The following is a 21391-nucleotide window of genomic DNA, read 5'->3' as shown; positions in this document are numbered from 1 at the left end:
TTAAAAGGACTTAAATCATAGGTAATCTAAGGAAAACTAAAGAAAATCTAGAAAATCAAAAAAATTAGATAGTCCCAAAATTGAATTCAAATCTAAAGAGAATCGATAGACAGTTTAAAAAAAATAAAAAGGAATCCAACATAAAATTCACGAAAACTTAAAGTAAATCAAATCCAAAAAAAAAAAACTAAACCTACTCTAAAGAGGATTTATAAAAAATCGTAAGTTATTTTATTTTAGTGACACGAAACGTATTGTTAGGGGAATATGCAATGAAACTAATCGTCCTAAATCCCATATAAAGGTTCAAATTTCGTTAATGTTCAAAAATTAACTGCGTTTTTTTTTCTTTATCAAAATTTTGTCCTTTTCTTCTTAATTATGGCAATTTGGACAGCCGTAACCCGGCGCATCCACCATTCTCAAACAACATTGATTAATCTTCTCATTATCATTTTAATTCAACAAGGAAATTAAAATTTGCCTGCTTTCTGGCTGAGAACTAAAATGTATTCGATCTTGTCTGTTAGGATGGTGTATCTTAGACAACACAGTAGAATTATGTCAAAGTCAGTTTTAAAATAAAATTTTATTTTTTGTTAACTTAAAAATGCTAAATTCAAACGATAAAAGAAGTAAGTATCTCTAGTACAAAGCAGATTTTACTCATATTCATGTTAAAGCCAAAGACGATGCTGGAGATCTTCGCGCAGGAGGCACAAAAGTTCTCTCAAGAACCACCTTGTGAGGTCAATGTTTTGAAACATCAGTATTTTATAATAAACCTTACAGATCAAACCTTGGAAAGGCCCGCACTAGCTCATCTTTGAAAGTCGATCATTCCAAAGACAAAGAGTATAAGGTAAAAATGTAAAATCGGGAATTTACCATAAATGAAACATTTCAGATTAATCAACAGCGGTCTACACAAATTAGTTTCGTCATTTAATACAGTTAATAAAGTCGGTAGCAAGACAAGTAAAATAATATCAAAAAAGAACAGCGAACTGAAGACGGATGCACTTGAAAAGTATCAAAATTGAAGTAAGCATTTGGCACTATAAAGATTTTTTGTAGGCCGATCAATTCTCACATTGTATTGACGAAGCAAGCTTCTATTGATAAATACACCATGACGGACTTCGATGGCGATGAAAGACAGTTATGCATCGAAACGACCCGTCTTAATCAGTCGCCATACAGGTCTCATTTTCTCATTAATCCTCTCATTCTTGATTTTAATAAACAGAGATTTACAATGGACGGATCCAAGACTATTGAAGAAATACTCGCTCGTGAAACAACCGTACAAAAAGTCTTTAACAATTCCATACGTGAGCAAATCTGAATGCTCCGCAGTTGAAGAAAACTGTTCAGAAGACGACGCCGAGCTTCTATATAGTGAAAACACACACTTATTGTTTAAATGTGAGGTTCCTGATGCTGGTTTTGATGATCTTCAAAGTTAAATTTTAGGCTTGTATTACTTTTGTACGGCTTCTGTGTTCTTCGTTGGATCCATGTGTGGTATTACGTTGATAACCCTGATTTTATGGAAGATGTTAGATGAGAACTTGCTAACTTTTTATTTGTCGTCACATAAGAGTGGCTTTGTCGGCAGAGGACTTATCAGAGGCCTAATGGGGGCGATTTTTTCTCTTTGTGGTAGCGTTATTGAGAGGGTAATGCGCCTTTTGACAATTTCGGTGAGTCGATACGAAATTTCGTCCAGGAAGATTAAATAAGATTTTATAGAGAAGCGAAGTCTTTGCCAGCGAAAATCCGCAGGTCCCAACACACGCCTGGTTTAACATGTGGTAAAAAAATGTAACGCAATCAAAATCCTTTGAAATTAAACAATAACACGTGAAAAAGAAAATTTATTTGTATTCCTTAAAATACAACTTATGCTCGTCTATTGAAAGTGTTTGTGGTAGGTTGCGTCAACTGCAACCCACTGATGTTATTGAAGTCCAACATCTTCAACATCTCCTTGGTTTCTGGATCAACTTCAATAATGTCGTGTTCCAGAGCGGAAACTTCTGGAACAAAGTTGTCCCTCCTCTCTCTTTCTTCCTCCTGAAGCTTAATCGAAATTCCGCGGACTTGAGAATGACGCAAACGTTTCATCAAATGTGTAACGAAACCAGCGATCTTGTTTCTCAGCGGTTTTGTGGGGATGATGGCGATTTCTTCACAAATGCGCTTGTTTGTGTGGAAATCGAGAGTCAAGCGAGTGTAATACTTCTCGATGATGACCTTTGATGCCTTTTTCACGGTTTTCGTACGGACGCGACCCATGTTTGCTAAAATCATATTGAAAACATCAGAACCATGGCGGCACATAACCTAATTTTTTTCAAAGAGGGTGATTTCAGGCTTTTTCTGACAAAAATACAATAATTGTATTATTAGGGTTGTAGTTAAACCAATTTCGATAATTTTTAGGGATTAAAATGGGATTTACCTGCAAATTAGCGACTTCTTGAGGTTTCAAGAAACGTGGTCGATCACACCAAATTACAGAAAGAGGGCGCCACAACTGTCAAACGTCAATGCTGCAATTAACAGAACTTAAAAACTCCAACTATAGAGCGGGAAATTTGAATAAATTGGTTTAAACCACAGCCTCTATTAACAATAATGGAATTCATTTACATTCATGGTGCTAAATGGGTTACACTGGGGGGGTCTGGGGGTATAGTACACCCTCTTCTCTTGATTATTTGTTGTGCAGCATAGCAACCTATCTCCACACAAGCAGTCAAAGGTTTCTTCAAAAGGTACCCTGCTAAGAAGCCTGCCACAAAGGAATCTCCAGCTCCTGTGGTGTCGACGATTTCTTCGCTTCTCAGAACTGGAGCTTGAGCCTCGAAGTCGACGTTGCTACTTTTGCAAAGGACGGAATGGGCGCCGTTGGTCATCACGATTGTTTTTCCATCTTTAGACAGTTTTGTTACCAAATTCTCGGCGTTTTTTTCTTTCATCAGAGAAGAGAGACTCCCAAATTCCCGTTTGTTCCCAAAAATAATACTCGCGTTTTCTACAAAATACAAAACTTGTTCAGGATATTCCTTACATAAATATTCTCCAGAGAGATTAAATGCAAACACTTTATTAAGCGATTTACACCAATTTAAAATGAAAGATGTTGCCTCCTTTCTTTTTGTAATAAAAAATCCCTCCATGTAAACTAAATCTGCATCTTTTAAATGAGAGGAGATTTCTGAATGTGACTGGACGTCGCTCAAAGAAAGAACTTCAGCGGCGCCTAAACAAGCAACCAGAGAACGGTTTTGGCCTCCTGCTAAAGCGACTGTGGTTCCTGTAGGATAATTCCTGTGAATTATGTAAGGAGTCGCAACTCCTTGTTGATTCAACAGTGTTATCAGTTGTCTTCCCTCATCATCGTTTCCTATTGCGCCGAAAATCGTCGTTGAAGACTGTTTTTGCAGAAGCCACTGAAAGACTCTCAGCGTGTTTTGTGCACTACCCCCAGCAGAGACACTTGTTTCGCATCTACAAAAATGGGGTATTTATCAATTTTTTGCACGAAAACATACTTTTTGATGTCGTTTTTTAAGCGTGCCATTTCGTCCCCCAAAATCTCCTTTTGCCCGTCAGGTTCCAGCTCATATTTTTTAAGCAGGAAGTCATCTCTAATCAAGACAACTGTGTCTAATAGGGGATTTCCGAATGCAACAATTTTCACTTTCCGTTCCATTTCACACTAATTTTGCGCTAATACCATTTAAATTTGGACGAAATTTATTATTTATGGATTTCAGGGATGATTTATAGCCTCATTTTTTTTTTATCTAGGCGAATTCCTAATTTGGTTGGCACCCCTGATGGAGTTTTGACAGTTGTTATGTGTATGTCATGTGTTGTCAGACTGTTCGTGATAAGGTGGTTTTGTTATAAATAAAGTACAATTTGTTGTTGTGCACTACTCAAATTGTTATAAATGACGTCTGGCAAGGACACGATGGGGTAAAAATAACAAAATTTACATAAAATTCGCGATTTTAGTATAGTTGCCACATATGTCATACACACATTAATTTTTTCTAATTTATGAATGGCATTATTTACACCGAGATATAATTTTTAATTGTTTAAAACGCACCGATTTTCTCACCACAATTTGAATAAAACCATTTCTTCAGAAATTTCATACTTTTGATAATATTTTGTGTTAAAATGACCACTCCCCCTTTGATAACTTCTTCATTTTTTCGTTTTATTCGCAGTGAACAGCCAATTTTCACATGCAAGGCTCATGTGTTCCACATTGACCCGAAAACTAAACGTTCTTGGATGCCGGCGTCCAGTACAGCAGTTAGTGTTTCGTTTTTTTATGATTCCTCTCGGAGTCTCTACAGGATTATCAGTGTGGAAGGACAGAAGGCTGTCATCAATAGCACAGTTACGCCAAACATGACGTTCACAAAAACCTCCCAGAAGTTCGGTCAGTGGTCTGATGTCAGAGCCAACACTGTTTATGGATTGGGGTTCTCATCAGAAGCTGAATTACAAAAGGTACTTTCACGATAAACGTAAAAAACTCGACTAATTTGTCTAATTTTCAGTTTATTGATAAGTTCAATGAAGTTAAAGAAGCCACTAGATCAGCTATAAGTAAAGTCACTGCCAATGGAGGTTCTGCCGTAACTCCAGTAACAAGTGCAAATGCCAGTCCTATATCTGCACGAGCGGCCAATGCAACACCTGATCAAACTGATAATTTATTAGAACCTCCAGGAAGTGCGGTCATGCCAACCACAGCCAATGTTAAATCAGAAGATGACGTCCCACATCCCAGAAGCCATTCAATTTCTGCGTTACAAAGTAATGAGAGTCCAAGCCATCAAATTAAAACCGAGAAAAGCTCTTATGGAAACACAGGTTCAACAAATCCCATGGATATGCAGCTGAAGTATGACAACGACAGGCTCAAATTGGCATTAGCACAAAGGTAGACCTGTAGTTTAGGTGTAGATGTAAAAGTAATATCCTATGATCAAAAAAAGAGTGCCTATGAGGCTTTGATGTTTATTGCAAGTTGGTAGCACTGATATTTAGTAATTTTGACGTGGGAAATGTGCTGCTTGCCAACTCAACGCATGATAATATATCGCCCACATGAGAAAAACAATTTCGGGCCACTTTTTTACCTTCAACATTGGTTAATTGAAGTAAATTTGTATTAGAATTAGCCTGAACAATTAAGTCAAATATAAAATTCAACAACTGTTGAAAAAGGGTTTAAAACAATACATTTTATGACTCATTTATTACTGTCGCAATAATGTGTGATGAAGTGATAAATTCCTTACGTAATCCTACGCACAAAGTAAATTTGTTATATTTGTCCCAATTAGTTAACGAATCTATCACATAAAGATAGCACTTGACATTAGTACTTGAAATATCAGCCACCATTTTTCATCGCGTTGAAGCCGAATTTTTATAAATTTTGCGATTGTTTTGTTGTTTCCACTGTCAACTATGATAATAAGAAGCAGTTACATAAAAACTTATCCCTAGTTACTTTTAATATACATAAGCGTGTCTTTGATTTAAGAAGACGAAGTATTCAGCAATTAGATAAAATTTTGTACGCAATTTCGTAAAGATTATGACCAAACTTACATTCTCTTTTTGCCTACTGGAATAATGACTATTTTTGCATTCCCCGTTTTACATTTACCTCTTACTTTGTAATGATTGCAAAATTTTGAGTTGGAATTCCATTAAAATTTTAATTAACTTTTTAGCACGGTTGATTTAGAAAATGCAGATGTGCCTTATTTAGCAATATTTTAATTGTGTTGGACAGAAGTAATTATTTACTTTCTATGTACATTTTGTTAACGAAATTAAGAAACATTTGCATACTGATACGGTTTTATGTGTGTAAATTGGGGTTGGATAAACTTTTTATTATTAACCAAGCAGCAAAATTCGCACCAATTTAAAGTTTGATGTTTAGCAATTTAATGACGCGATGTTTGCTCTGAAAATGTGGATTGGTAATAACCGAAGTTAGTCGTGCAGAGCTCATAGTATTTTCCTTTATTAACTTGAAATGGGGTGTTAATTGTAACTAGTTGACTGCAAGTCGCAAGTTTCAGTAAAATTTCAAGAAAATAGAAAACATATTTTTATTATACTCACAGTTGTACAGGGTCAAATAGCATTGTGACCATCTCCAAACTCGTCTTTAATTTTGAAAATAAAAAATTTAAAATTTGCATAGGCTTATTTAACTATACATAATAAATATTACAATTTTAGGTTTCGCGACGTCAAACTATTGGTGATAAACATCAATTCAAGGTGTTTATAAATGTTTCTAGCATCAAGGGTGACTATGAAATGTTAAAGAAATTTGCCGCTTATTACAAAATGTGGGTTTAGATTTTTCAACTCCCACCTTGATGCTAGAAACATTTATAAACACCTTGTATGTATTTTTGTCAGATTCTAGTGTTTCTTAACTCTAAAAGTGTATGCAAATTTTGATATGTTTATCTTTAAAATTAAAGACGATTTTTGAAGGGCCCGCAAGGGTTGCCGGATCTGTATATAACAAAAAAAGTTTATTAAAACCTGTGCTTTTTATTGGGTTGGGATTGTGGTAATAAATTAAAAGTTTTCTGTTGGCATGTTTGTTTTTCCTTTCTACATTTTACCGTTTTGCTTTAATTGATTTCAGTTGTTACTTATTTATTAATTAAGATATTTTGTTGTCAACTGCTCAGGAAGACGAATTCATGAAACAACTTACTTCATGCATTTATATATAGCTACAACGACATTTTTGTATACAGGATACTTTAGAATACAACATACAGTTTGTTCTGGAAAACAAAAGACTATACTCACGATTTGCCACTTACTTCAAATAGTGAACAAGTTTACAGTGTTAAATTTTAGCGCAGTTTAATGAGATTTTGCACGAATTTAAAGTCAGCGAAGTGGTGGCAGAAACTAATTTCTTAGTTTAAATTTACAAAGGTGAAACTGGTGTATACAAACTGTCAACGTTGTAAACATTTTGAAGTTGACGTTTCTTACATTACAGTAGAACCTCGATTGTCCGGGTTCTATATGTGCTGTGTTCGCTAAGTTAGTGGAAAGAGAAAAAACGAAATTATGATTTTAAACTGTTGTCTTTGAATTGTACCTAGTGTTTGCAGAGGCTTGAAATATTTTTTTTACAAAGAAAAAAATCATAATTCAGAAAACTGAAAAATCAAATGAGAAAATTTTGGGAAAAAAAAAGAAATAAATGAAAGGACCAGTTTTAGTACAGAATAATAAATTTTATGTAATATGACTTACAAGAGTTGATTTTTTCGATATGTAAAATTGTTATTGTTGTTGATAAATTTTGTTCACGTTTTTATGTATTTTTAATTAAAAAAATATTCCAAATAAGTTTCTTGTATGTTTATTTAACAGTTTATTTATCCGTGTTTTTCGATTATCCGTGCAGGGTCCAGCCTCGAGAAGTAAGGATAATCGAGGTTGTACTGTATAATATGTATAGTAGAGTTCATGATCGCCAAACGACGGCACTTTTTTACTTGTTAACGCCAACTACGATGTTATATTCTTTTATAGAAACCCGGTACAGTGAAAAAGTACCTAATTAAGAATAAATAAAATACGAAAATACTGTGGACTCAATTTTAAACTACTGTATGGTACAAAAACTAACGTTATGAAGTAAATGGATTTATTATAAAAAGTGAAGTGTAATTTTATCAAAAATAATATAATCATTTTCGATAAGCTTAAAAATAGTGCGGGATAATGCGAAATATTATTTTAATTTTCACCGGAAAACAATAGATACGATGACGCACAGGCCAATGTATTCGGGATTAGTTAATAACACGTTTTTACGATAATCTCAACTTACTTAGGATTGATTAGGTTTTAGTATTTAATTGACGTCAAGACTTTCAAATTGAATTTTGTTTTCATTTCAATTTTCGAGGGGTTGCTGCACTTGGCACATTTTCTTCTACATGCCAAATACAGTAGTTTCTGTACTCTTTACGTAATATACTAATTTTATAGAGAATTTAAGATTGGTTGCCAAAACCGCAAAAACTGGAGTTTAATATTAAGACACATGCGTTAAACAACAAATTACTTAAGTACAATTTTATTAATTTTTGGTGAATACAAAATACATAATACAAAATTCAACAGTTATCACAAAACATTTTCCTCTCCACATCAATATTAATAATGTCCGCCATAACCACCCCCGATGCCGCCGTGCCCTCCATGTTCCACATGATGAGGAGTTCCAATTTTGTGCACAACAGCATTGAAACCGTTATGTTTGTCAGCTTTGTATTCCACAACACGAGTAGTACCATCAGCCTCCTTTACAACACCCATTTCAGTTAATATTTAGCAATAATATTCTCATACTGTACCTTTACGGTGTAAGTTCCCTTAACTTCATCTCCGTCGCGTTCTTCAATGTGTTGTTTCTCATCGCCGGTGTGGGGATCATGTACTGCATAATTGAATTTATACTTGGGGTGTTCCTATGAACAAAACAGTAGAGACGCGGCAAACAAAGATTGAAGAATTTACATGATGTTCGTCGTGATGTTCTTGATGCTCGTACCCGCCGTGTATGAGTTCACCGCCACCAAGATGACCTCCGTAATACTCCTCGTAACCACCCAAGTGTCCAGCTTCACAGCCAACGTAAAGGGCGATGAAGGCGACCACAAAAACCTTGAAATAGAATAAGAATGATCACTTGACACACACACAAAACGAGTTCATACTTTGTTGAAACTGAACATTTTGGTGGTTGTTGTTGTTTAAACAAAAAGAATTGTTGAACTGATATCGTTTTGAAGCTCTGGCGTGGTATTTATAGTTACCACCTTCCATACTGCAACGTTAGTCTCCCTTAATTGTGTCTTCCTCACTTTCTATGTTGTATCATTCAGTTTTTCGTAGCGAAAATTATTGTGCTATCTCACTCTTGCATTTATTTAATTAATTATAATGTTCGTGTGGCGTACGTAAATTTGTCGGAAAGGGAGAAAAGTGAAACTTATTTACGCTTTTTGGTTTTTATTGGGAGATGGACGTAAGTTTCTCCCGCGATCCGATTGAATTTTTTATGGGCAATTCGCTGGGATTGTAAGGAGGGTTATCTTGGAAGAACACGGATTTTATCTTGCATGGGCTAATTTAATGATGTCTAGACATTTGATTGATCTCTTTTTTTATTCATTGGAACATTATTTTATTTAAACAGAAAGTTGGCTGCTTTTATAAGCCGTACAGATTGGATTGAATTAATTGCATGATACCTTGAATTAAATGTTTATAATGTAATTTTAATGAAGACATGTGTTCTGTTTTAACCCGTAATTACTTCAAATTATGTTTATTAGATGTAATAAAATAATTGCGTGTCAGTGGTTCTTTAAAAGCGGATTCTTGTCAAAATTTCAGGGTTATAAATTTATCTCTTTTGGATCAATTTATACAGTGGCGGCTAAGCTATTTAGCAAGCTAGTCATTTGATTGTTAAAGTGATTACATATTTCTAAACTCATTTTTATAACTGTCACTTCTGACAAAGTTACCTAATTGAGTTATTTTATTGATAACTTCATTCCACAGAAAAATTCAGAAGCGAAACTTATTTGATTGTCATGTCATAATTATAGTAATGCATAGACTACATTCAAATATTACGTCCGAAATTCTTTTTCTTTTTATTATTACATGAATATGATATATTCGATAGCCCCCATATTAAAAAAGTTATACTTTGTAGGTGCAAAATGACGTAAATCAGTTTTTCCAACTTTGTAACAAACACAAAAAAAATTAAAAAAGTGTATAAAAGTTTTCTATTTTTCTTTCAAATAATAGGTTTGTCTAACATAATAATTATGAAAAGCAAGGCGGTTTTAGGGAGGTATTTTAAGAAATATTGGAAACAAATCTCCAAACTCCTGGAAGATGTTATAAAAAGAATGTTGAACGTAAGGATAATGTTTAATTTATTGCTCTGGTTTTAAATGCTTTCCGATTTGAATTCCCTTAAAAAAAGTCTTTTAGATTCAACCAATTTCATGATGAGACCTTTTAAATTGATGTAATTAGTTGAATTAAATAACAGGTTTTTGTTATTTAACTCTGCTCTACTTGCATGCCGAGATAATTCTTAGTTAGTCTGAATATTAATTAACTCTGCGAAAGCAAATGCTATTAAATAGACCTTTATAATTTATTTTTCGTAATAGAAGCTCAAACTTCAATTCCATTGTCTATAATTGGTTCTTTACACCTAGGATACGAGATCTATACCTAATGAAGGTAATTATACTCTAGGGCATAATAAGCGGGCGTAATGATGGGCCGCTAATTTTATCTAATTATTTATTTAACAATGTTTAGATAAAAAATGTGATGATTTAGTGAAACTTTAATGCTAAACAAATACATACAAATATAATATCGTTTGGAATTTTTTTTACTTTAATACTAAACAAATACATACAATATAATATCACTTTTCGAGTCTTTCCAATGTTGGCATATTAGTCTCAGCAGGTCTCCCTGATGATTTTTTGCACTGAATTTAGGATATTTCACTCTTTGAATTTACGTGTAGCTCTTCAACTGCTTTTAACACTCTTTTCTTTTTCTTCCATTACGCAGCGCACAAAAACGTTTCTGAACATTTTCAAACAATTAGGGATATCTCGGGCAATTTACAAAGTTTTGGGACGAAAGAACATATTCCTAAATAACTATTCTAATGGCAATTTTATGCCCTTCCAAGCACTTTCAAACGTAAACTAAACATTTACTGTGCAGCTTATACTCCATATTAATTTTTTTTTATAAGTCATCGCTTTGCCAAATAACGGTTTATAAGTTAAATAATTATAAAGTTTATCTTTTTCAATGGGTATTTTTTTTTCTCTTATTTTATTTATTTTTAAAATTATTATTGCAGTAATTAAAGTAAAAAAAATATATTTTTAATATTTAACACACATGTTATTCTTCTTTTGTTTTATTTCTCTAAACAATTGGCCATTTTTTGAACTCCAACAAGAAATTTTTTAAACTAGCACTAAGTAAATAATATTAAAAAAAACTAGTTTTCAAAAACATCTATTTCGCACGAGTACGAAACAAGATTTTTTTACAATCGCAGCAAAATGCAAATTTTAACGATATATTTTTTTTAAATTGACACTTCACTTAACAGAAGTTGATAAGTCATCTATAAATGGGAAGACAAAGCGATTGCTTACTTACAATTTCAATTTCTGTCAAAGTAACTTTTACGCACTCTTGTATCATTTTTACGCACCTCTAAAAGAATGTCATTTTGAAGGTTACATGACAATCGAAATGTGAACTTTATTTAGCGATTGTAGAAAAATATCATCAAGCCCAATTGACCTCTTAGAATTTTTATTAATATAATAAAAGGTAATGAAAAATTTATACATACAGTCGCGAGTGAACAATTTTGTAAAAATATACAAACGGCAAGTGTCAATAAAATGACACTGACGACCAGTTTTGTTTTGTTTTACAGTCCGAAATATTTTTTTAAAAGATCTGGAGCCTGACCTGTCTGAGCAAAGATTAGATTTAGATTTCTAAATTTCCGAAATTTTTATCAATACAAGTATATTTTGTCCTTTGAAGTTGTCTAATAAGTTCATTGAAATCTTTTTGATAAATATTTCATTATCGCTCCTGTCGTAAATCAAACTAATCATCTTTTATTTACACCTAAAAAATCAAACAATTCAAAGATAGATAAACGAAATTCGGACAGTAAATACCAACAATAGAGATTAGGAAACCATTTTTAAGAACACATAAAATGCTAATTAAAATCGAAATGCATAAAATTTCAATTTCTTGAACAAACAATTATAAAATGACTTTTTAATTGTAATTACAAATTTTAACCCCTTCATATCACAATTCGCCTAGCTACAACTTTATCTAAAAAACAGATCATATCAGATCCAGAACAGTTTATTTTAGGCAGTGTTTTTAGAACAACAACTTTATCTCGCAATAAGATTTTATCTCTTCCACAAATATTTCAAATCCAATCTCATCTTTTTTCTGGTTTAATCAATTTCATAGATATTTTTTTTTGTACTTCCTCGATGATTCGACTCGTTATCATTCCGTCACAAATTCCTACTAATTGCGTAACTTTTGTAAATTTCGGTCTAAAAGTTTGAATAAAAGATCTCTTTTTATCATCTCATCTCTTGCACATGCACTCCTTTGCATATTTTGCAAAAAACATTTGTACGTCTTGCACAAGTCGACTGCACGCTTTACAAAATTTATCATGTTCATCTTCACGCTAAAATACACGCAACGCCAGTTATTAAGGCTGAAATGCAAAAATGCAAGCACAAGTGTAAGTAAACTTAAGAAACTTTTTGCGTGCGTAATAAAATTCAGTGTTAATGAAGAGATATGGTTAAATAGTTGGTTGTTATGTTGTACAGAATACGCGTCGAAAGTTTTTAATAACAGCTGGAAATATTGGTCAAAGTATATAGTATTGCAAACTTCGTTATGGTGGATGAAAATAGGTGTTTAGTTCCGCTCAAACGATTATAAGTTCATTATTGTGTAATAACAAATCGTCAGTTATTTTATAATATAATAAGATGCAAGCAAAATACGGATTCTTTGAGTTTTGAGCCAGATAATTTTCGGAGTATTATGTAAATTGGGATTAGCAACACGTTGCTTCATTACTTCTTCAAATTTCACTAATATCCTTCTAATAATATTACGTGATTGTTATTATTTACGCCCCATTTAGTAAACTAAGTATGGGAAGAGTTATGAAATCCGGTAAACTTATGCAGTCCATCGACATTAAACACTAGTGTAAAACGTTTTGTTGTAATTTATGTTTCAGTTCAGCAAATGCGAAAAAGTGGGAAATAGAATTGGCGACTTTGAAGAGCAACAACGCGAGGTTAACAAGTGCACTTCAAGAAAGCACAGCGAATGTTGATGAATGGAAGAGACAGTTGGCCAGTCTGAAAGAAGAAAATATGAGGATGAAAGCTAAATATCAGGCCGATCTGGAAAATAGCAAAGGTAATATAAAATTAGTGTTGAACTAGTTTTTTCTTTAATCGTCTTGCGATATTTATTCACATCCGACTTTTTTTATTATCTGATTAAAAGGAAGTTGCCTCACGTATTTCTATAATGTTACATATACGTCAGGTTTCGTAATTGCAGACTCCTCTCAAAAATTTATAACCTTGTTAGGAAGAAATCTTGCATAAAGAATAATTATAGTAACGAAAATGAATTAATTACGTTGCAAATTTTCGCTCAAATATCCGGAAAAAATTCAAGACACGCGCACCTGAGTATGACAATCGGTATCAATCAGCATCTACAGTGCAATCCGAGTGCAATCGTTTTATATTGTTTGATGAACAAGATGTGGTAATTAGCTGTTTTCCCTTATTAATGAGATGTCACTAAAAATCGTTTTAGAATGACTTATTCCAGCAATATTTTTGGTGCCAGAATGAAAACTCTCTAAATTTTTTTATGAATGGAGGTTATGTGGCAACTTGGATGCTAGTTCGACTTAAAAAAAAAACTGAAGTAAAAGGCGCAATATAGAAAATAGTACTCCTATCTAATAAAACTCGTTCGTTTTGCCAGTCGTGCTGAAATATAGCCCATTCTGCAGCTTGTATTTTGAATATACTATTTCTTTCTCTTAACAAGAGGCAATTAAATATTTCATGTCGCTTTTTAACATCAGCGAACAGAATTTCAGTTTAGAAATAAATCCCACTGTAGGCGTACATCGTCCATCATCTTTTTAAACAGTTCAAATCGGTATGAAGAGATATTTTTAGCTGTACAGATTGAAGCTAGACTGTAATGTGTGTATCGATGCCAAACATTTACTTGTGCCTCTGGTTAAAGTAATATTTGTAGACTGTTTAATGTAATTAGATTTGTTTTACCACCTTCCAAAATACACCACGCGGAGGATGAAATTTGAAATACGTTGGTAGCACTGCATTTTTGTGCTGTATAGATGTTATTTACACGATAATTTAGTTAAATTTGACAAATTAGGATCTAATGATGTGATTAACAAAAAATAAAGATAAATAAATTTTTGGATATGAAATCTGTTTTTAGCAAAAGACCTAAATTTAGTGAGTTTGAGGTTAGGTATTAATGATAGCGTGTGATAATGTTGTATTTAAATCCTCGGCAGCATTTTTAATTGACATAAAAACTAAATATTTTTTAAGAGATTTGACAGTTTGCGAGCAAAAAGCCGTTACATCAAAATGCATGGCCAAAATTTTATGGATGATATTTATGACAGTTGGGACTCGAAAAACGTCAGAGGCATCATCACATTTCATTAAATTTTTATTTTAAAGAACCATTATTAACATTAAAACAATTTTATTCTTTTTTTTAATAGTACCAAGTTTTAATTTAAAACAGTGAAGTAATGAAAACTAGAGAAATAGTAGAGAGAATCTAGAAAGAATTTAAAGAAAATTCTAAGAAAAACCTTAAGAAAATATAGACAAAAAAAGGATCTGTAATGTTATAGAAAATATAGCGGCTAAACAGGATCTAGAAAGGAAAATATAAGGGAAATTTAGGGACCAAACTAAATCCAAAAAGAATCTAAAAGGAATTTTAAGGAAAAATCTACAAAAACTTAAGAGGATTTAAGACAAAATAAAGGGAGAATCTAAAGCACCTAGGAATTGGACCAAATACATTATATACAGGGTGTCCCAAAACTCGCGCCCCAGAGAGAAAGGTTTATGGAGGCCACAATTCTAAACCAAAATTTTGAAACTAAATTTTTTTAACTCAAAAATTAATCAAGATAAGACGAAAAAACGGTAGCAAATCCCGAAGCTGAACAGAATTTGAAAATCGGTAACTATTGACACATCCATTCATCCATTGGTCAGATGAACATTGCACTCTTGTTGCCTAGGAAATTGGGATGCCCTTTTACTCCAGTTCTCGAATAAGCTTTTGGGATTGGTTGTTAATTTTTTATCCTTTGTCGAATATTATTACACTTAGTCAATTTTTGTTTTGAAATTTACCATCAGTAGGCATCCTCCCTTGCTCTCTGGTCTCTGGGGGGGCGCAAGTTTTGGGACATCCTGTATATGTAAAGAGAAATCAGAGAAGATCTCAAGTCAACATTAAAACGAACTACAGACTCTAAAGGCAATTTAAAATAAGTATTAGAAAACTTGTAAATTACAATGAGAATTGAAATAGAAAATTTAGAAATTAGTATAATGTAGTATGAAGTATAATGTAAGAATTATCAACATTTATTTATTATGTTTTTTTTATTATACATATTTATTATAAAATAAAACACCAAAAATAAATAAAAAGAATATCAAAAAATATGTGAAATCTAAAAATCAAGAAATTCGAAAAATCATTAAGAAATACAGTCGGTTTAGGGTATTTTGAAAGGGGGTAACTGGGTGGTCTCCCAGATTACCAAAAAAAATTCTACACTCTTTCGCGACTTTCCGGACACCTGTATATTCTTGTAACTTTTACAATTCTCGTCGTGTAATTTGGTGTTGTCGCAAATATTACAATGGCGGTATTATGTGAATTGGATTTTAGCGGACAAGGACGATCGTTCTGTCAATGTGATATGTCGAATTTCAAATTCTTTGTTATAGTGTTTAAGCAGCAGGGGAATTTCACTTCACATGGAACATCTTTATTTACTAATTATTACTTAACGTAAATTCACAGCAAATTTTATGTCAAAATTGACAAATGTGGTTTCCAAGGAGCAAATGGTGCTAACCTTGCCATCTTAAAATTTCCAAAGTTTCAACCTTAAATAAACAAATAAGTGTGTAACTGTCTAACGGGTCGATTTCAAGTCACTGCGTTAACGCAAATTTGCAACCGTTGCCAAGGTATGAGCAATGTGATTGGCGTTGCTATGTTGCAAATGGGATTTGCAGTAACGTAAGTCACACTTGAAATCGACCTCTAAGTGAACTTTTGCAAACTAAACCAACTATACGGAGAAAACCTAAAAAAATCAAAAGAAAAATTATTATTTGTAGACAATTGAAGGAAAATGTATAAAGAGAATTTTAGTGAAATTGAAAGAGAAGCAAAGTTATAAGTAAATCGAGCGAATCTAAACAAAACCTAGAAAATTCAAACAGAACCGAGAAAGCAGTCTTAAAATATGAATATTAATTTTTAAGGGACCCAATATTTCGCCCATGAATTAACATGTGCATACGATAATTTGTTATTTTTATTTATTTAAGAATTTTATACTCGTTGACGTTTTGGTCACACTTCGTTGCCAAGAATTTAATTATAATGTCATTATCATTAAATAATTCCTTTTGTTATGCAGCAGATCGCATAATTTTAAATAAATTTGTCATAAGAAAAATCAGGAATTGTATGAAAGATTATTACGATACGGAAACAAATTGAAATTAAAGACGTCATTGTACGCAGTAACAAGTGTATTAAGAATGCGTTTAAAAAGAAATCATGTCTAAGTTTGATTCAAGTGTCATCGACACCACCGACTGACAATGACATTGAATGAAAATTGTAATACGTACTACCTAATTAAGTATTTATTTATTTTTATTAGTAAATTTTGGTAGTCAAATTAAGTAAAGCAAATTTTGCAACACGTGTTAAACTATTCAAATCCCGAGTACAAAATCAAACAAATCAAGAGGGCTTTGAAAAAAGTTGAGTCATTTGACAGACAATTTAATTAGAGTCTATGGATATATCTATAGCAATTAAGAATTCGACATACGTTTGACTGTCTTAACAATTCTATGGCATGCTCTAATGTGTCAAAAACTGAGAGCATTTCAGGTCGTGCATTTTGAACGTACGCGTTTTTTAACATGATACTGCACAGTTAGTGTGGTGTGAGTTACGACACGACATTCCTTTTCATCGCCTACTGCAAATCACATCTACGATATGTACTTTTTGAATTAAAAAAATGGTTTTGTCCCCAGCCGGGAAACTCGAAACGTGGATGCACGCATTTAATCAATTCAATTTAAGTTGGTACGTTCCGCATAATTGTTGCAATCTGTATAATTCGTTTTATTAAACTATGAAAACGAGAACAATTACATTAAACACGTTGCAAAAATAACATGTGGCAAATTGGATCCACGCTTTGAGTGAAGCTTGTGATGCATATTGACGTAATATTCCTATTAAATGTGAAAGTGAACTCGTTTTTATGTCAATTCTTTACTGCATTTGACAGATGTTTGAATATAGAATACGATTAGATCATTTTTCGACGTTTTCATTTCCGTTGTCGCGATGTAATGATTTTAATGAACGTTGCATTTTCAGGAGGTGGCGACATAGCCGACGAACTGAGGCAAGAAATCCAATCACTTAGACTACGATTAGAACAATTGGAAGCGGAATTAGATGCCAAAAATAGCGAGTTCAAACAAATGTCGGCCTTCCAGAAATCCTCGGATTTACAGGTAAGAAAAAGCTGCTTTCTAACAGCGGTTTTCTTGAACAATTGTAATTTCAATTTTATCTTTTCCTGTTCTATTAAACCTTAATATTAGAATAGCATATTCTGGAACGAGTTTGGAATGGCCCATTTTCAGCACGAGTGCAGAATTGGCATTCCAAACCAGTTGGCACACTATACTTTTTCTACAACCCACGATAAAACTCCACGAATAAATTGACATTTCACTGACATTTGGTAACTTTGCAAATCGATAATATAATTCGCTTGACTTCCACGAGATACTCCACTAGTAGCTATTCTGCAACAAGTGATGAAATGAGTAAATTCAAGAGAAGTGGGCCACCCAAAAAAAAAATTCGTTCCATTTTAACCGAACTTTGGTATCTTTTAGAACATAGTACTGCATAAATTTCTTGAAAATGATTTTGGATAGAATGCTTTAGTTTCGCAAATAATAATGAAACTAATGCGAAAAATGCGAAATTATAACGGTCAGTATATTACAAACTTAAGCGTTTTGGTCAAAATTATGCACAGGCGATTTATAAAGCATTACGTTCGTTGAAATTAGATGATTTTTTTTAGGTTGGTCCACTTCACTTGGTGTTACTTTCATCTGCAGCCGCGGACAAAAAATCTTAGACGTCAATGTCATTGGTGTAAAACCCCACTTAGAATTTGTAACCTTACTTTTTTGTATTGTCAATTTTAAGTTATAATTTTTTAATTTCAAAACTTTCGGTATTTCTAATATTGCAAGGAACTCACTGTAGTTCATACCGCTCTGTACTAAAGAAACTATTCTAATTTTATTCGTTTTAAATACTTCAGTCTTGATAATTCTTAATTGTCAACTTGTCAATACTTTGATGTTTTAAACGTCAGAAATGGCAATGACAGTAAAGCACAGACTACACTGAAATTTTTGAAACGTCAGAAAAATCACGCCAAAAGTAATTATACCTGACAATTTGCTTTTGATTAAACGTCATTTGTCTCGAATGTTAGGTTAATATCTGTCAAAGTTGGCATCTGTTGCATGGAGCACTACCGCCTGTAAAGTATGCAACCTCCCACTTTAGAGGAACAACAAACCGGGAAGGTCCATTTAAATACCATTGAAAAAGTTGTTTAGATGCAGTTTTTAATTATTTTTGGTATTGTAGTTGGGTTGCAATTTCTTAAAATGTATCGCCTTTATGATAATTTTGATCAGTGAATAGCAAATGTTTAATTTCAGCCACTCAGACTCAGACTGCTGTCTCTATTAATTTGTGACATGTTTAGTTAAATTTTGATAAAATCGCTTTTGATAAAAAAGTTTTTTGTAGGGATATTTATATGCAACTTTGCAAAATCCATGACGAAACTAAATACAGCTGATATGGCAAATTCAATCTATTCTGGTACTTTACTTCGCGTTAGGAATATCTCTAAAAGTTAGGAACAAAATAATAATATTTCATTATCAATAATTAACGATCGAATTTAAAGATTTTAATATTTAAAAAAAAATCGAAATAAGAGTTTTAAGTTGAAATTTTGTAAGGAATGTATTCTGAGGAACTTTTCTTAAAAATCGAAGATGTCCAACACTAAGGAAAAGGTCACTTTATTCAAAAACTTATCATTTTCAAGTTCTTTCTTCTAAAATTAAGGAAGATAAAAGATTATTTATTTAAACTACAAAGCATTGTATTATTTTTTCGTCTAATCTGCAGATATTTTAATTTTCATCGTCAAGCGACAAACGCCTGTATTTTTTTGCGAGTTTTAAAATATCAAATTTGAAAGGTCGTCGTTCGTTGGCGTTTTTGGACCACTAATTATGCCAAAAGTGTTCTAAAATAAACAATTACTACTCAATGACAGTATAGATAATACATATTAAAAGATTTCAACCCAACCATAGTAAAAACACAGTCAAAAAAAAATTAAATACTACTTCTAAATACTGCATCTAAATGGACCGGCACGGTTTGTTGATCCACCAGAGTGGGAGGTTGCATACTTTACAGACGGTAGTGCCCCAGAGAGTTGAAACTAATATTACCCGCACTCCATTGACGTTGGTAATTTTTAGTTGGCCCTAAAGTTGAAGGCGCCAAATTTGAAATTTTTATGAAAGAAACAGGAAAAGATAAAATAAGTAAATCGGCGTATAATTGGAGTTGACATGTTAGTGTAGTCGTTGCAGAAGGAGAACCAAGAACTTCAGACCACAGCGAAACTAGCACAATCTGAACTCGACATAGCCTTGAGTGCTCACGAGTCCCAAAGACAAGTACTGTTAACATTGAATCAACAACTGGCTAATCGAGTACACGAATTAGCAACGATTCACGACGAAATTACAACCGCTTTGCAAACGTGAGAGCTTGAAAAAAGATAGCATACTGTACGCGAGCGCATTTATATTGCATATGTATAGGGTCCGTGTAATATCTTGCTTAGGTCTGTAACTATTATGGATGTCTCGAAAACATTATATTATACAAAACGTACTAATATCGGTTGTAAAACAAACAAAAAAACGCTATAGATTAGTATTTATCTAAAGGAGTGTGCCATATGTGAATGTGCACAAATTATCGATCATGGCAGATTAAGTTGTCCATTTAATCAAGCTGTTGCATTTATTTTATGTGATCATATTTGCGCCAAATTAGTATATGTAAATTTGGTTTATCGTATCAAAAGATTTTATACGTAATCGGATTTTAGTTGTCGCTTTTGACTTATTTATTAGCTGCAGAATTTACATATCTTAAGTCAGTGTTTTAGGTATGAAAACCAGAAGTACAAGAAATTAGAAATTCATATTTGCACAAACACTGACTTACGAGATCTGTATTATTTAGTTTGACATGAATGTTCTGATGGATGAAAGTATTTTTGTCAAGTATGCATACCTTAGTAGTGTTAAGTTTTATTTATTAAATCGTAGATACGTTTAGACTGATAATTTTTAGGTTTTATTTTACAACACGGACATGCAAATCAGTAACAAAACTCTTGTAGTAAATAGATTTTGTAAATTTCTTGACTCAAAGTTACACGAGAAATGAACTTCGCCGTGTCGATGCGTCCTGTTAGAATAGATTCTCAATGTAGTGCATGTTTGTCGCCAACTCAAAGAAATAGTATTGAATCGGCAAAAGTGTGATACTTTTCCAATTTCCACGTGTAAGTTTGAAACAAGACTTGAAATGACGTAGTTGGAGTAGAAATATTCCGAGATGAACCGCATCGAAAAATATACACAGGTCGCGTCTCGTCTCGGAATAAGTTTACAATCCATCATTCTGTTTACTTAGTGTACTCTGCAAACAAACTGCCAAACAGTCGCATTACCTGCAGTTTTAAATCTACATAAATCTTCGTAATGTGCTTGGAGAATGTGCACAAGGACCATTACTGTTTAAAACCGCTGGACAAACTACTGCAATAATTTTTTTAGTAATTTTATTGAACTCATACACATCTTGTGCATATTCGGTTTATTGGAAAAAGCATGATAATGAAAAATCTTCATATATAAACATAATTCATAAGTATTAGAAAAGACATGCTAACTATAATTGCACTTATAAGCTGAAAATTTGTTCTAACTAATAATAGAACGAGCTGTTTATTATATGTTGAAATTGTTATTACAAATAAAAACAGATCCTGTGTGATTATGATTTTAGTAATTATTGCAAGACCAAGTGTCAAGCTATTTTGTTCAGAAAAATAGATTATTACTTGAACATGTGTTTAATG

General features: G+C 32.8%; 5 protein-coding genes across 6 annotated transcripts; 2 read left to right on the top strand and 3 right to left on the bottom strand.

Annotated features, from left to right (window-relative positions):
* Positions 1 to 610: 610 nt before the first annotated feature.
* LOC148180279 (uncharacterized) lies at positions 611 to 1889 on the top strand. The gene is made up of 8 exons (XM_088035533.1): positions 611 to 635; positions 684 to 744; positions 793 to 855; positions 908 to 1030; positions 1078 to 1203; positions 1250 to 1428; positions 1477 to 1706; positions 1756 to 1889. Exons 1-8 carry the CDS (start codon positions 611 to 613, stop codon positions 1819 to 1821), a joined length of 873 nt encoding a protein of 290 aa, XP_087891659.1. The 3' UTR covers positions 1822 to 1889.
* Positions 1866 to 2571, bottom strand: RpS17 (ribosomal protein S17). Its single transcript, XM_088033381.1, has 2 exons — positions 2468 to 2571; positions 1866 to 2306 (listed from the first exon to the last, which is right to left on the bottom strand). Exon 2 carries the CDS (start codon positions 2299 to 2301, stop codon positions 1906 to 1908), a length of 396 nt encoding a protein of 131 aa, XP_087889507.1. The 5' UTR covers positions 2302 to 2306; positions 2468 to 2571; the 3' UTR covers positions 1866 to 1905.
* Positions 2572 to 2658: 87 nt separating this feature from the next.
* On the bottom strand, positions 2659 to 3865 carry LOC148180277 (adenosine kinase-like). Its single transcript, XM_088033361.1, has 2 exons — positions 3564 to 3865; positions 2659 to 3519 (listed from the first exon to the last, which is right to left on the bottom strand). The coding sequence occupies exons 1-2, from the start codon at positions 3722 to 3724 to the stop codon at positions 2661 to 2663; spliced, it is 1020 nt and encodes a 339-aa protein (XP_087889487.1). The 5' UTR covers positions 3725 to 3865; the 3' UTR covers positions 2659 to 2660.
* A 35-nt stretch (positions 3866 to 3900) lies between these two features.
* On the top strand, positions 3901 to 21378 carry homer (protein). 2 transcript variants are annotated; one of them, XM_088033350.1, is made up of 6 exons: positions 3901 to 3993; positions 4254 to 4542; positions 4593 to 4978; positions 12986 to 13170; positions 17488 to 17627; positions 19824 to 21378. In XM_088033350.1, the coding sequence occupies exons 1-6, from the start codon at positions 3968 to 3970 to the stop codon at positions 19998 to 20000; spliced, it is 1203 nt and encodes a 400-aa protein (XP_087889476.1). In that variant the 5' UTR covers positions 3901 to 3967; the 3' UTR covers positions 20001 to 21378. The 2 variants fall into 2 exon arrangements, with proteins under 2 accessions (XP_087889476.1, XP_087889469.1); XM_088033343.1 differs by having other exon boundaries at positions 19815 to 21378.
* Positions 8253 to 9170, bottom strand: LOC148180276 (uncharacterized). Its single transcript, XM_088033372.1, has 4 exons — positions 8826 to 9170; positions 8626 to 8772; positions 8463 to 8576; positions 8253 to 8409 (listed from the first exon to the last, which is right to left on the bottom strand). The coding sequence occupies exons 1-4, from the start codon at positions 8841 to 8843 to the stop codon at positions 8263 to 8265; spliced, it is 426 nt and encodes a 141-aa protein (XP_087889498.1). The 5' UTR covers positions 8844 to 9170; the 3' UTR covers positions 8253 to 8262.
* Positions 21379 to 21391: the final 13 nt, after the last annotated feature.

The sequence above is a fragment of the Gnatocerus cornutus genome, chromosome 1, assembly GCF_029298725.1.
Source record: "Gnatocerus cornutus isolate USDA-ARS CGAHR chromosome 1, icGnaCorn1.1, whole genome shotgun sequence".
Taxonomy (NCBI): domain Eukaryota; kingdom Metazoa; phylum Arthropoda; class Insecta; order Coleoptera; family Tenebrionidae; genus Gnatocerus; species Gnatocerus cornutus.
This window is presented reverse-complemented; position numbering and strand designations above follow the sequence as displayed.

What these genes read in the sequence shown, in the direction of transcription:
- homer (XM_088033343.1), top strand. Translation starts at nt 3,968, where the DNA reads ATGACGTCTGGCAAGGACACGATGGG. An exon ending in CGATCTGGAAAATAGCAAAG is followed by an intron (nt 13,171 to 17,487) that starts GTAATATAAAAT and finishes TTGCATTTTCAG; the next exon opens with GAGGTGGCGACATAGCCGAC. An exon ending in AGAAATCCTCGGATTTACAG is followed by an intron (nt 17,628 to 19,814) that starts GTAAGAAAAAGC and finishes ATGTTAGTGTAG; the next exon opens with TCGTTGCAGAAGGAGAACCA.
- RpS17 (XM_088033381.1), bottom strand. Translation starts at nt 2,301, where the DNA reads ATGGGTCGCGTCCGTACGAAAACCGTGAAAAAGGCATCAAAGGTCATC.
- LOC148180276 (XM_088033372.1), bottom strand. An exon ending in AACATCACGACGAACATCAT is followed by an intron (nt 8,577 to 8,625) that starts GTAAATTCTTCA and finishes TTTTGTTCATAG; the next exon opens with GAACACCCCAAGTATAAATT. An exon ending in AGGGAACTTACACCGTAAAG is followed by an intron (nt 8,410 to 8,462) that starts GTACAGTATGAG and finishes GGTGTTGTAAAG; the next exon opens with GAGGCTGATGGTACTACTCG.
- LOC148180279 (XM_088035533.1), top strand. Translation starts at nt 611, where the DNA reads ATGCTAAATTCAAACGATAAAAGAA. An exon ending in GTTCTCTCAAGAACCACCTT is followed by an intron (nt 745 to 792) that starts GTGAGGTCAATG and finishes TAAACCTTACAG; the next exon opens with ATCAAACCTTGGAAAGGCCC. An exon ending in CTTAATCAGTCGCCATACAG is followed by an intron (nt 1,204 to 1,249) that starts GTCTCATTTTCT and finishes TTTAATAAACAG; the next exon opens with AGATTTACAATGGACGGATC.
- LOC148180277 (XM_088033361.1), bottom strand. Translation starts at nt 3,724, where the DNA reads ATGGAACGGAAAGTGAAAATTGTTGCATTCGGAAATCCCCTATTAGAC. An exon ending in TTAAAAAACGACATCAAAAA is followed by an intron (nt 3,520 to 3,563) that starts GTATGTTTTCGT and finishes CCATTTTTGTAG; the next exon opens with ATGCGAAACAAGTGTCTCTG.